Consider the following 14,068-nt stretch of genomic DNA (forward strand, 5'->3'; position numbering starts at 1 on the left):
GTATGAATGTGAACTTGTACTGCAAGTGTAAATGAACCTGGATGGTTTCAAAGTGAGATCACTGCCACTAAATAGCATTTTTAGAGCCATTCTTTTTAACTAGATTTGATTGGCTGAAAAAAAGCCAAAATTTGGCTTGTAAGGAAATTTAACATATACTACTAATTGTTATCTTGGGAATTTTAGTTAATCCTTAAAGTATGCTATGAGTCTTTGATTTTTGTTTCTTTGTTTCCTGTTTTCCAGAGACATGAAGTTATTCAAGTATGCTTTTCCTCTTTTTAATTACAGGAATATGCAAGAAAAGCTCTTGATTTTCTCTGGGAAAAAAGACAGCGAAGTAGTAATTTAGTAGGTGTGACCATAAATATCCATACAGGAGATTGGGTGCGAAAAGGTATGTAAGTTGGCTTTTTCAAATCAAGCTTCTACATCAGTGTTTCCCAACGTGGGGCACAACCCCACAGGGGAGCAATTTGATTTCTAAGGGGGGAAATTTGAGAATGAGTTATTAACAGTGAAGTTTTTGCATTTCTTATGGTTCTAGGGGCCTCATATTAGTATACAGAATATAAATATATATTGTGACATATATATGCATTTCAGTTCTCTATTATGTTTTGAAACTTGATTTGCTATTTTTTCATCTCACTTTATATTATTACTAGTTGCCCTGCCGCCCTCCAGTAGTTCTCCGCCCGCTGTCACACCCTCCTGTAGCTTCCCCCGCCTCCCTTCTCCCCCAGGACCCCCCTCATAGCTTGCTGCCCTGCCCCCTCCTGTAGCTCTCCGCTGCCCACTTGTAGCTCACTGCCCCACCTTCCTGCTGATCTGTGATCTGGTCGTTATGTGGTCGGTCGTTATGCTTCACAGCGTAACGACCATTTGCATGTTATATCTTTATTATATAGGATCTTTTAAACAATTTCTTAGCTATTTCTTCCTCAGTACTTCAACTGTCCTTTCGTTCTTTTCTTTTTCTCTGTCATGTATGCCGTGTTCTTTGGAAGCTTGTTTAGACCAAATTAATGGCCTTTTAGGCTTCCTCCACATGAATAGGAGTTCACTTTTTGAATAATAAGAATTATATGTCACAGAGGAGGCATCAGGATTTTAGAGATGCTTAGGTGGGGCATGGCCAAAAAATGGTTGGGAACCCACTGCTTAACATCCTTAGAATGGTTGGGAAATAAAGGATTTTCATTTGTTAAAATAATTTTTGGGACAGTATAAAGCAGTGTTTCTCACAAGAATCCTGGAATTATCACTAATTAGCCTGATTTTTTTCTTTGGTGTGCCAAATAATAGCACACTTTTTCTAGGTGATTTAGTGTTCTATTTCATACCTTAATGGATTTAGCATTAAAGATAGAGGGTATAGTTGAAACAGTAGAACTAATTTGAGAACCTCAGCCATCAGAATACCTTAGCCAGCTCACATGAAGGTATAGTTAAGTGGAAATCTGTATTTAACAATGTTCTTAATAATTCTTATTAAAATTATTTTGAATTATGAGACAGCATATAACAATGTTATATGAGCGAATAGGATATAGGATTGTATAAAGAATATGATTTTATCTTGATAAAATAAGCATAGATGAATGGAAATATATTAGAATACTAGTGACCCGACCTGGGACCCCACCTGTACCGCGGGACTGCCCCAAGTCCCAGAGTCCTGCTGGCCGCTCCCCCCAATGCACCTTCTGGTCAAGTCCCTGCCCACCCGCGTGCGCCTCACCGCTCACCCAGCCCGCCCATGCTACACATGCAGCTTCCTGCTGATGGGGCGTGAGGGTGTCACAACCATTTGCATATTAGCCTTTTATTATATAGGATTCCTAATGAGGTTATCTTGTTTACTTATTTTTCTATTTCCCAAAAGGCTTTTATGTTGTTACATCTAAAATAAAAAATAACTGCCTATAATTAAATAAATTAAAAATAGAATTACTAATTTGGATATATTAAAATTTTGACTCTATTCAGTATTGTATATAATTTTTCTAAGTTTTATCTAAATGGTTTCTGAAACTAATCTAAGTCCTGGCTTTAGAATTCTGCAATTTCTTTTTATTCTTTTACTTGCGTTGGAACTCAGGTGCAAATTAATTAACCATTAATTAATTTTAAATTAGTTTTAATAGTTGGCTTATCACACTCTCATCATTGGTCCATGCATGACCTGTTTTATTTAGTCATTTTTAATATGTAACAAGCACCCACAAATGGATCATACATTACAAAAGCAACTTACTTGACAACCTGTTGTTTCTGCATATGATCCTTGACTCTGCCTACCTCTGCAATATATTTGGACTTATTTATATCATCTTTATTATTTCAGTGTGTCCCACCTTTTCTGTTTCTCTTTAATTCTTTTTTGTTAATTGAACCCTACAATTGCCTCCTAGTAAGACGTGAACTTTAGTATGCTCTCCTATCCCTTTGTCTCCCCGCAACTCCACTCCGTAATCCCTCTTTATGTCGATATCATATAGATAATGCATTCTTATTATGAATACCTTTTCTCTCTCTTTTTTTTTTTTTTTTGGTCTTAACTCCTTCTTTTTTTAATGATAAACTTTATTAAGATATTCGGTCACTTATACTTTGGTCTTTTTTTTTTTAATCCTCACCCGAGGATATTTTTTCCATTGACTTTTAGGGAGCGTGGAAGAGAGAGGGAAAGACAGAGAGAAACATCGATGTGAGAAAAACACATCGATTGGTTGCCTCCTGCATGAACCCCAACCAGGCCCCAGGCTGAGGAGGAGCCTGCCACCAAGGTACATGCTCTTGACTGGAATTAAACCCTGGTCCCTTTGGTCCACAGGCCTATGCTCTATCCACTGAGCCAAACTGGCTGGGGCTGGTCACTTGTACTTTGTATATCACTTGCAATATTTCTTAGATTTGTCTCTATTTTTTTTTTTCTGGAATTTATCCCAAACTGTTTTTAGTAGCTTTAAATAACTTCTGAGGCCTTCTATGCCTAACAGTAATTTTATTATGCTTTCACATTTGAGTGACAGTTGAGCTGGATATAATTTTCTGTTTAAATTCTTTTCTTTCAAAGAAGTCTTTGAAAATACAACTCTATTGTCTTCTTATATCCTGTTAACAATCTGATATTATTCTGATTTTTATGCCCTTGTATATGATCTATTCTTTCTCTCTGAAAGAGGAAGAGTATCAAAGCCAAAGAGAAATTTCTAAAAATGTTGTTATAATTTTAAATGTAGAATTTTCTCATTTTGGTATTCTGTGGACCCTTTCTATTTAAAAATCTTTATGTTTTTAATTTATGAAAAATTGATGCTTATTTTTTAGATACTTTATCCTTTTCATTTTTACTTATCTCTTTTTGTAGTTCCTATTATCAAAATCACTGCTATTTGTATCCTCCACATATCTTAGCATATGTGTATATGTATATTTTTTTTGTTATTTTTGTTTTTGTTTTTTGTTTTTTTTGGTGCCCTTGACCGGAATCAAACCTGGGACCCTTCAGTCCACAGGCCGATGCTCTATCCACTGAGCCACACCAGTCAGGGCTATATGTATATTTTTTATGTTTCTCAGTTTTATGTCCCATCTATTATGTTATTTTAACTGTTATATATGTATTTTAAAGTGTCTCTTTTTAAAAATTTTTTTTATTGATTTCAGAGAGAAAGGGAGAGGGAGATAGAGATAGAAACATTAATGATGAGAGAGAATCATTGATTGGCTGCCTGCTTAATGCCCCCTACTGGGGATTGAGCCTGCAACCCTGGCATGTGAACTCACCGGGAATTGAACCATGACCTCCTGGTTCATAGGTCAATACTCAACCACTGAGCAACACCAACCAGGCAACTGTTATATATTTTATTTCATGTATTTCTGCTCAATTAAATTTTTTTGTTATTTTGTATTGTTAATATCTTCCCTATCACTTTTAGATGTTTATTAGGCTAATTTAAATTTTTTTGGTTTGCTATTCTATTAATTATTTTTCTGACATACTCTTATTCCAGTATTCTCTTGTTCTTTTTAAAGTCATGCTTCTTAAATGTTTTGGACCTATAAGTTCATATTTCCTTGTCACCTACTTTGAGGCAAGATCTAATCCCAATTTCTATCTAGCTCAGTGGTCTTAGGCTTGAATTCTAAGAAGTTTTTAGAAATACCGTTACCTGGAACCCTAGAGATTCCGATTCAATTGCCCTGGAGTGTGCCCTGGGTATAGGGATTTCTATAAATTATAATTTTTTAAAAAATATATTTTATTGATTTTTTACAGAGAGGAAGGGAGAGGGATAGAGTTAGAAACATCGATGAGAGAGAAACATCAATCAGCTGCCTCCTGCACACTCCCCACTGGGGATGTGCCCGCAACCAAGGTACATACCCTTGACCGGAATCGAACCCAGGACCCTTGAGTCTGCAGGCCGATGCTCTATCCACTGAGCCAAACCAGTTAGGGCATATAAATTATAATTTATAGAATTATAATTTAGATTATAATTCACTAGCCTTAGGAGTTTGGAGGGGAAAGGTGGGGAAGAGAATGTCTAAAGTTATTTTCTGCCTCATTTGTTCAGCTCCTTCTGCAGGGCTTCTGTGCTGCCCTGGTTTTACCCCTGCGGATACCTGGAGCATAGATCTGACCCGCAGCAGGTGTGGGAGGAGACATGGTGTCTTAAGGCCATGGTAGGAGAGAAGCAAGAGCAAAGTTCCAACAGTATCCCTCCTCTTTGATCCTTCTGTAGCATGCCTGGCTGCCTCCACTCCAAGCCAAAGCCGTCCCCACCCCTCTCCCCCATCCCCACCCTCTGCCACCAGGTTTCATACTTTTCTTGTTACTTTCTCTTTTTGAATCTCCATGAAATTCTTGGAGGAAGAAGCCAACAATCAGTACTAATTTTAGCAATGAGAATGGATACATCCAAACAGTAGCCTTGTTTATGTACCTATTGTAACTTTAAACATTGGTTTTCCTGATTAAGGGTCTGATAAAAAAAATACATAATTAGTGATTCTTCTTTGGAGTTCCTCAATGAGAAAATGAGCTTAAAACATTCTTAAAACTAATATTTCCTGCTTTTCAGTAAGACTTTGTAAACTATTTTGCAAAGTAGCATTTTTTACCATATAAACTATGAACAAAAGAACAATTATTCATATAATAGGGTTAATATTTCTGTAAATGTGTAATTTTTACTTTAAACAGTTTCATGTTTAGACTAATTTTTCATTCTGAGTGTACTAGTACCCTCGGTTGTACTATACAAATAATTTTTTACTAGTTTCATAAAGAATTATGTATGTGTTTTCCATAGATAGTGGAGTTGGAGCTGGCATTGATTCCTATTATGAATATCTGTTGAAAGCCTATGTCTTGCTTGGAGATGACAGTTTTCTGGAAAGATTTAATACAGTAAGTTGATCCAATTTTGTATTAATTTTAGAGCCAAGTTAATTTGAGTGCCAGATTTTGATAGAAACTCAATTATTTGAGTTATATTCTGAAAAATAATTATTTCTAAATGTGTTGTAGTAGGCTTTTTGTTAGTATTCCCTGATGATATTGGACAGGGAACAGGGTAAAAGCAATAAATTCAAAAATTAGTTTACAAAGTAGTTTTATTTTCATCTCTTATCAGAAGATTTCAAGATCTGCCAGTAAAATCTAATATTTTATGCAAGGAAGAGAATTTATTGGAATTACTCGTTAGCTTTTTCCTTTGGATTCCCTCCCCCCCACCCCCATTTTTTTTTTTTTTTAAATCTTGGAAGTTTGACATAGTCCTTGATCACACCAAGCATACAGGTTTTTGGAAACTTAGAGAAACTAGTAAGTATTCATTTCAAAAGCAGGTCTATAAGTCTCAAGTCTAGATCAGAGCCACAGGCATATTTTTAGGGGAGAAGGAGAGTATTATTGAACCTGATTGGATCACCTTTGTCTGTAATTGAAGGAAACTGAAATTAGTACAGCAAACTCATCAGTTGCATCACTGTATTCTTTTTGAAATAATTTACCAGTTCTTTGCCCACCCATCAGTTTCTTCACATTATTGTGAGACAGTATGATATAGTAGTTAAAAGTATGGCAGTTTTCGTACCTGGGTTTAAATCCTGGTTGTACAACTGGTTTTGTGACTTTGGGAAAATAATTTTACATGCTTTGTCTCTGTTCCTCATCCACAAAATGTGAGTACTATTACTATTTATAGAGTTTTGGGTAGGATTAAATGAGTTGATGCATATGGCGTGATTAAATAAATAGTAGATGAGTTAGGAAAAAAACCACTGGTAAGTGTCCCAAGTAAGTCCTCATTTGGATTATAACAACATTCTCTTGTAAATGAGGACAGATAATTTTTTTTGGCTCATTATCATTCATTGACTCTAACAGCTCAAATTGTTGTTACAGCTGAGAAGTGACTAGCAGAAGATAGAAGAAGCCAAAGAGTTTTGTTTTTTTTATTAAATATATTTTATTGATTTTTTACAGAGAGGAAGGGAGAGAGATAGAGAGTTAGAAACATCAATGAGAGAGAAACATCGATCAGCTGCCTCCTGCACATCTCCTACTGGGGATGTGCCTGCAACCCAGGTACATGCCCTTGACCGGAATCGAACCTGGGACCCTTCAGTCCGCAGGCCGACGCTCTATCCACTGAGCCAAACTGGTTTCAGCAGCCAAAGAGTTTTTAAGAGCCTAAGAGACATAGTAGACCATAAGAGCAGCAACGGTGATTAATTAGATGCATTAATTTGGGTAGTGGTGGGCACTAGAATATTATTTTAGCTGGGAAGGGCCCAAACTTCCTAGACACAGGAGAAAACAAAACTAACTCTATTAATCTAGAAGCCTGTAACTATATTTCAAGAGGATGTAAGAGCACCTATGGGCCAGAAGAGTACTAACCATGGGCTAATCCCTTAGGATAGCCATGTTCAGATCTACTTCCCCAGAAGTTCCCATATTGACTATAGTCTTTAATGTTGTGCATCAGAGTTAAAGAACGCAGGGGAGTATATACAATATATTTTAGAAAGAATCCCATTTAAAATAATTTAAATATTTACATAATGATGTCATACGTTTATTTATGAATCCAGGTTTAATTCCGTTACAGTGCTATTTAATGAAATGCTGTGTTTAGAACAGCTCATCTTTTTTCATCTCCTTTCCTGAACACATTGTGATCTTTCAGCACTACGATGCCATAATGCGGTACATCAGCCAGCCCCCTCTGCTACTCGATGTGCATATCCATAAGCCAATGCTGAATGCTCGGACTTGGATGGATGCTTTGCTTGCCTTTTTTCCAGGTCTGCAGGTAAAAAAACCCCAGTAACTCTGTTTCTCTAATACAAAATTAAAATGATTATAACTGAGTGCATTTTTGATCTCTAAATTTGAATTACCAAACAAACTCACATTTCAGAATTGTATAATCTACATTTTTTCTCTTTATAAAATGATTATAGATTAAAAAATCAACTCATGTTTTATTAGGTAATTTTGTTATGTTTATTTCTAGGTCTTAAAAGGAGATATTAGACCTGCTATTGAAACTCATGAAATGTTATATCAAGTCATTAAAAAACACAATTTTCTACCAGAGGTAAGCAAATAATCTTTTGAATTCTAATTTATGTATACTATAAATTGCTAATTTAAATGTAGAAAATGTCATCTTCAAAGTTGGCTATTCTTTCCTATTATTTTTTCCTGGTTAAGTAGTTTATTTAATTTCTTTTTAGTTTACACAGTATTTTATATGTTTAGGCTTCATGTATTCAGAGAAGTCTAGTTTATGGTAATTCTGACATTTTATTAATTTTATGTTAAAAAAATACTCCAAATAAGTAGTTCTCAACCTTTGCTAATCCACGACATTTCATATTATTACGTTCTAACTTTTACACATACCCCCCAGGGAGACCTTTTTACTTTTTTTTTCTTCATTGTTTTTTAATTGATTTTTTACAGAGAGGAAGGGAGAGGGATAGAGAGTTAGAAACATCGATGAGAGAGAAACATCGATCAGCTGCCTCCTGCACAGCCCCTAACTGGGGATGTGCCTGCAACCAAGGCACATGCCCTTGACTGGAATCGAACCTGGGACCCTTGAGTCCGCAGGCCAGTGCTCTATCCACTGAGCCAAACCGGTTAGGGCTTACTTTTTATTTTCTAAAGCTTATATTATAAAAATGATACACATTGAATATACTCTAGCTGATCACGCATGCTCCCTGGCAATATGGCGAATCCCAGCTCTTCCTCATGCTGATTGACAGTTATTCGGCATGGCTTTTATACATTGTATCAATAATATTCTTGCTAGCTTCTTGTGGCAGGATTTTAATAACATACTTTTTGGCTTTCCAGAAATTTACCATTAAAAACTTGCAAATTTATCTATGGCCTTGTTCTGTCCTTGCTTATTCAATGCCCTCTGTGAGATATCTAAGCATTCCAACAATTTAGAATGCTTTCTAAAAGTGTTTGCTTTAGAAAGTAGTCTTACTAGCCTTCAGGTGAGTAGGACTCAGTACTGTGTTGTAGAAAATTCATATTCACTCAGAAGAAGCTAAGGTTTCAACTAAATACATGCTATCACAAAAGAAATTTTACTTGGTTCTCATTTTAGTTGGCTCTATTACTGAATACATTTCAAGTGAGACTAGTTTTATTTTTAAATGATGCCTTCCTTATTCCACAGAGGATTTGAAGTTGTTATAAAAAAAAGCATATGCTAAAATAGAAATATGAGAACTAGAGACATAATAACTAAGAGAAAAAGCGGAAATAAGGAAAAAGAAAAAAAACACAATAATGTGGGACAACCAGGATCCATGTAGTGTCATTACTAGTTTCATAGTTTTTTCTAAGCTTCCTAGTAGCCAAAATGATAATTTAAAAAATAATTTCATTCAATTGGTAAAAATAGCAAAAACGAGTTGTGATTTTAAGCAATGAAAAAAAATTTCATTTTATAGATGAAAATTGTTATCAGTGTTTTAATTCTTTTTACTTGCTTATGATCTAATTTATATACCTGAACCTACTTGTTTATTATTTTTTAATCACATTTTTTTCTTGTCTATTTGAATTTTTTGTGTGCAGGCATTTACCACAGATTTTAGGGTACATTGGGCTCAACATCCTTTAAGACCGGAATTTGCAGAAAGTACCTACTTCCTGTATAAAGTAAGCTAATTCACCTTCCTTTTTGCTGTTTAACTCCCCCTCCCCCCAATCCTCTGTTGTATATCTTACTATCTTATAATAGTAATTGGGTTTTCAAAGATCTTTTTTAATATTATAGTGGTTGGATATATCATGCTTCTTAATCATCTAGCTCATAGAGTTGTTAAAAGATACAAGAATCAACACCTAAGTTTTTTATCTTTTTATGATATATCATTTCTTTAAAGAGAAATTTATATTCTAGAGCTGCTTTCTAAAACATATCTCTTGCCTTCTTTTAATCAGGAAAACTTTGAGGGTATTAGAAATTTAAAGGCTAAGATATACAATTGGATGGCTTTCCAATTATGTGTTTAGCAATTCTATACAGCAGAGTCTATGGCTTATTTTCAGAGCTAGGTTCTGTGTAAAGTGTGTTCCAGTGCCTGATACCTATAAATATGTAACAAATGAATGCATGGTAATATATAAGCTGCATACATGTGTATATGTGTGTGTGTATGTGTGTGTGTGTGTGTGTGTGTGTGTGTGTGTATATATATATATATATATATATATATATATATATATATATATATATTCTCCTTTTTAATAGGCTACAGGAGACCCTTACTACCTTGAAGTAGGGAAAACACTTATTGAAAACTTAAATAAATATGCTAGAGTGCCTTGCGGATTCGCTGCCATGAAGGATGTTCGTACCGGAAGTCACGAGGACAGGTAAAACAATTCCTAAACATATGACTACTAGCTAGAATTCAGATATACTTAATGCTTTTTAAAAAATATATATTTTATTGATTTTTTTACAGAGAGGAAGGGAGAAGGATAGAGAGTTAGAAACATCGATGAGAGAGAAACATCGATCAGCTGCCTCCTGCACACCTCCTACTGGGGATGTGCCCGCAACCAAGGTACATGCCCTTGACCGGATTCGAACCTAGGACCTTTCAGTCTGCAGGCTGACACTCTATCCACTGAGCCAAACTGGTTAGGGCAGATATACGTAATGCTTTTACAAAGCGTATTTGAAGGTAAAAACCTTACTTTGTTGTGTTTATTTTTAAAACTCTTGAATAGGCTCAGTTCTAATTGTTTGAAAAGTTTATATTTTTATCATAGTGCCTGGCATGTAGTAGGTGCTCCAAGTATTTTTAAAAAGATGAATAAATGTTGTTAAATATCAGAACCTTGATATTAGGAGTATTAGGAATATTGAGATTTTAGTTTCCTTTGTTAATAGTTTTTTTTATATTATATAAAATCTTAGAAATTATCAAGGTGATAATGAATGATCTGGATTATTTTTCTTCAGACAAGAATTCCACAAAAAATAATATCATGGTTAATGTGTGTATTCTTATTGGTTGCTGATTTGGAGGGCTGGGAAAGACCATTGGCAGTTTCTATTCATTGGATACTTAGATAGATGTAGATGGTATGAAGTATTCAGGATATAAAAAGCACGCTTTGGTTAATGTGACCAAATGTTAATAACTTAGCATTCCAGTTATTCCAAACTCACTTATCTGTTTTTTGTTTTTAAATATATTTTTATTGACTTCAGAGAAGAGAGAGAGTGAAACATCAATGATGAGAGAATCATTGATTGGCTGCTCCTGCATTCCCCACCCTGGGCACTGAGCCTGCAACTCATGCATGTGCCTGGACTGGGAATCGAACCATGACCTCTTGGTTCATAGGTTGACGCTCAACCACTGAATCACACTGGCCGGGCAATCTGGTTATTTTAGCTGTTCAGAACATAGCAACACATCTCTGAAAGAACAGTAAAGTTTGTTTGCTCATTTGTTTAGCAAATACTCATTCCACAGATATTTCTCAAGGTGTCTTATGCACCAATTATACTAGTTTTTGAGGATTAATGATATAGAAACATTTATTTCCTGTCATGAATCGCTGAGGACAGGCAGATAAACAGCTTTAAAACATTGGGTAAGTGCTACGGAACATATTAAAGGGACTTGAAATACAAATTGGGGTGTGGTAGTCACTGAAAGGTTTCTGTGTTATGAAGGATGAGCAAGAATTAGAAGAAAGTGGTAGAAGGAGTTCCGGGCAAGGGTACTAGAGGCAGATGAAACATAGCACTCAACTTCTACTCAGAGTTGTCCCTTACTCCTTTACTCAGAGTATTTAGATAATAGTTACCAGTAATTAGGTCGAGGACCTCCTTCCCTGAGCACAGCTGATGGATGAGGAATGGATAGGTTTCTGTAAGCAGGCATATAGATAACAAACAGCAAGTAATGAAAGCATGTAGCCTATGTATTTATCTGTAGCATTTATTGACTGCTTCCTACATTCCAAGCACTCTTCTAATTAAGAACTTTGGCTGTTTAACTCATTTGATGTTTATAACAACCTTCTGATGTGTAATTTCTATCTATTATAATCTTCATTTTATAGCTGAAGAAACCAAGGCACAGAAAAGTTAGGGAACTTGCCCTAGGTCACACAATTAGTAAGCTTAAGTTAATTCTAATCAAGGCAGATTGGCTTTTGACTACAATGCTCATTAATCACTTACTGCCTGCCAGGCATGGCACTTAACTTGAGGATGGAAAGATATATCAGAATCAGTGAAAAAGTAGGTGTGTACAGAATTAATCACAACCATGTGATAGGTGCTATAGTAGAAGGAGGTTGAGGAATTACAGAGAATTACATGGCATTGTTTCTGGACCTCTTATCACTGCCTTTACTCCTTTAAAGTGTCTCTTAAAATATCATGTCCAGAATTAACCAAACTCATCAGGTGCCTGGCACAACAGCACTGTTACCATCTGAATTCAGGCATGAGATTGCTCATTTTCCAAGGGGCTGAAGGGCAATTGAGGATCACTGCTTCATTGACTCAAATGGAGTTTGCATTTCCTCCATACATGGCAGTATGTACCTCTCTGATGCATTGGCCTAACAAGAGGTTGAAAACTACTAATCTTAATGTTTTATTATTAGATGTGCTTTAGTTTTTTGGTGTTTGTTTTTTTGTTTGTTTGGTTTTTTTTTTTAGCGACTTTATTATGTTCAACTCACAGTGAACTTGTGGCTAGTTGACCTCAGATACTTAACTATGACCTGGTGGCAAATAGGTGTTCTCCACCCTGCTGTTGAGCAACTGACTTAGAACTTTATACTCATCCCAGCAAAAGTTCATATTTGTTGATTTTGGGGTTCTTTTGTTTTGTTTTTACCAAAAAGAGAGCTTGAATCTCATCTCAGTCATCTAATGTATTAGCTAATCTACCTATATTTAGTGATCTGCAGTTTAGATGAACATGCCTTAAAAAAATTTGGGGAGCAGAATGTTGGATAGGACCACGACTTCATGGCATGGCATTTGAGAGCTTTCCATTACATGCTCTCTGCGTTTGGTTGCCTCTTCCCTGCAGATCTTTCAGTGCTTTGTCTGGCTCACCAGTGTCCACACGTCCACAGTTTTCCAAATGGAAAGATCTGTATTTTACTAATAGTAGATGATCACTGGAAAGAATTTAAGTGGAAAAAAAAAAATGAGTATCTTAAGACACTTTCCCTACTTGCCCACCCTAAGATACCACTGTTGGCAATTTGATAAACAGTCTTCCAGACATTTTTTAAAATTTTTATTTATTGATTTTAAAGACAGGATAGGCGGGGGGAAGGAGAGAGAGAGAGAGAGAGAGAGAGAGAGAGAGAGAGAGAGAGAGAGAGAGAGAGAGAGAAGAGAAAGAGACAGATGGAAAGAGAAACATCGATTTGTTTTTCCACTTATTTATGCATTCATTGATTAATTTTTGTATGTGCCCTGACCAGGGATAGAACCCACAACCTTGGCATATAGGGATAATGCTCCAACCAACTGAGCTACCCACCAGGGCAAGACATTTTAATGCCTGTGTGTTATGCATTTGTGTACATGTTTATTGTTTTTAATACAAGTTAGATATATAAAATACCCAACTTGCTAGTTTTACCCAATTCATACCTAGTGGTCTTATGTCTCTATTCTTTTGTTTCGAAGTCAGTTCTAGAATTTGTCAAAAATCAACATTCTGCTCATGAGTCTACAGTTCTCAAGCTAGCATTTGCTTGTAATAATAATTGTCAGTCCTTCAGAAAATATTAAATTATGACAGGTGTACTCAGGTTGACAGGGAACTATTTTATCTGTTTTATGAAGATTAACATCTAAAATGTTCAAAAAGGTTTTGACAGGTGACAGATGAATTATTACTCCAAAGTAAAACATCATTTATAGGTAGGAAAAATAATAATTTCTCTATTTTTGAGCTCATATTTATGCCAGGTGCTATGCTAAACAATGGACATATAATCTCTTATTTAGTCTTTACATCAGTGTTAGGTGTTAATTATTATGTTCTTTTTTTTTTTTTTTAATATATTTTATTGATTTTTTACAGAGAGGAAGGGAGAGAGATAGAGAGTCAGAAACATCGATGAGAGAGAAACATCGATCAGCTGCCTCCCGCACATCCCTCACTGGGGAGGTGCCCGCAACCCAGGTACATGCCCTTGACCGGAATCGAACCCGGGACCCTTCAGTCCGCAGGCCGACGCTCCATCCACTGAGCCAAACCGGTTTCGGCTATTATGTTCTTTATAGAAGAACAAACTGAAGCTCACAGTCCTTGTATAATATCCCCAAGGTTACAGCTAGTCAGTGGATGTTCTTTTCTGTTCCCAAAGTCCATGTTCTTTACCACTGTGTTCCATGGCCTCTCCACTTCATTCTTTAGTAATGCTGTGTAAACTTGATTTCGATTTATTAAATGTTTATTGAGTTCATTCTGTGTGCCAGGAATTGTGCTTGGCCTGAGGTCTGAA

General features: G+C 35.8%; 1 protein-coding gene across 4 annotated transcripts in view; it reads left to right on the forward strand.

Annotated features, from left to right (window-relative positions):
- The window catches only part of EDEM3 (ER degradation enhancing alpha-mannosidase like protein 3), a 65,696-nt gene that overhangs the window by 26,778 nt on the left and 24,850 nt on the right, over positions 1-14,068 (forward strand). For all 4 annotated transcript variants that reach the window (XM_059673776.1, XM_059673774.1, XM_059673775.1 and 1 more), the window contains exons 8-13: positions 292-397; positions 5,331-5,428; positions 7,215-7,340; positions 7,545-7,628; positions 9,134-9,217; positions 9,813-9,937. In XM_059673776.1, coding sequence (XP_059529759.1) covers positions 292-397; positions 5,331-5,428; positions 7,215-7,340; positions 7,545-7,628; positions 9,134-9,217; positions 9,813-9,937 — 623 coding nt within the window. The remainder of the gene's footprint in view (positions 1-291; positions 398-5,330; positions 5,429-7,214; positions 7,341-7,544; positions 7,629-9,133; positions 9,218-9,812; positions 9,938-14,068) is intronic.

This window comes from Myotis daubentonii, chromosome 18 (assembly GCF_963259705.1).
Source record: "Myotis daubentonii chromosome 18, mMyoDau2.1, whole genome shotgun sequence".
Lineage (NCBI taxonomy): Eukaryota > Metazoa > Chordata > Mammalia > Chiroptera > Vespertilionidae > Myotis > Myotis daubentonii.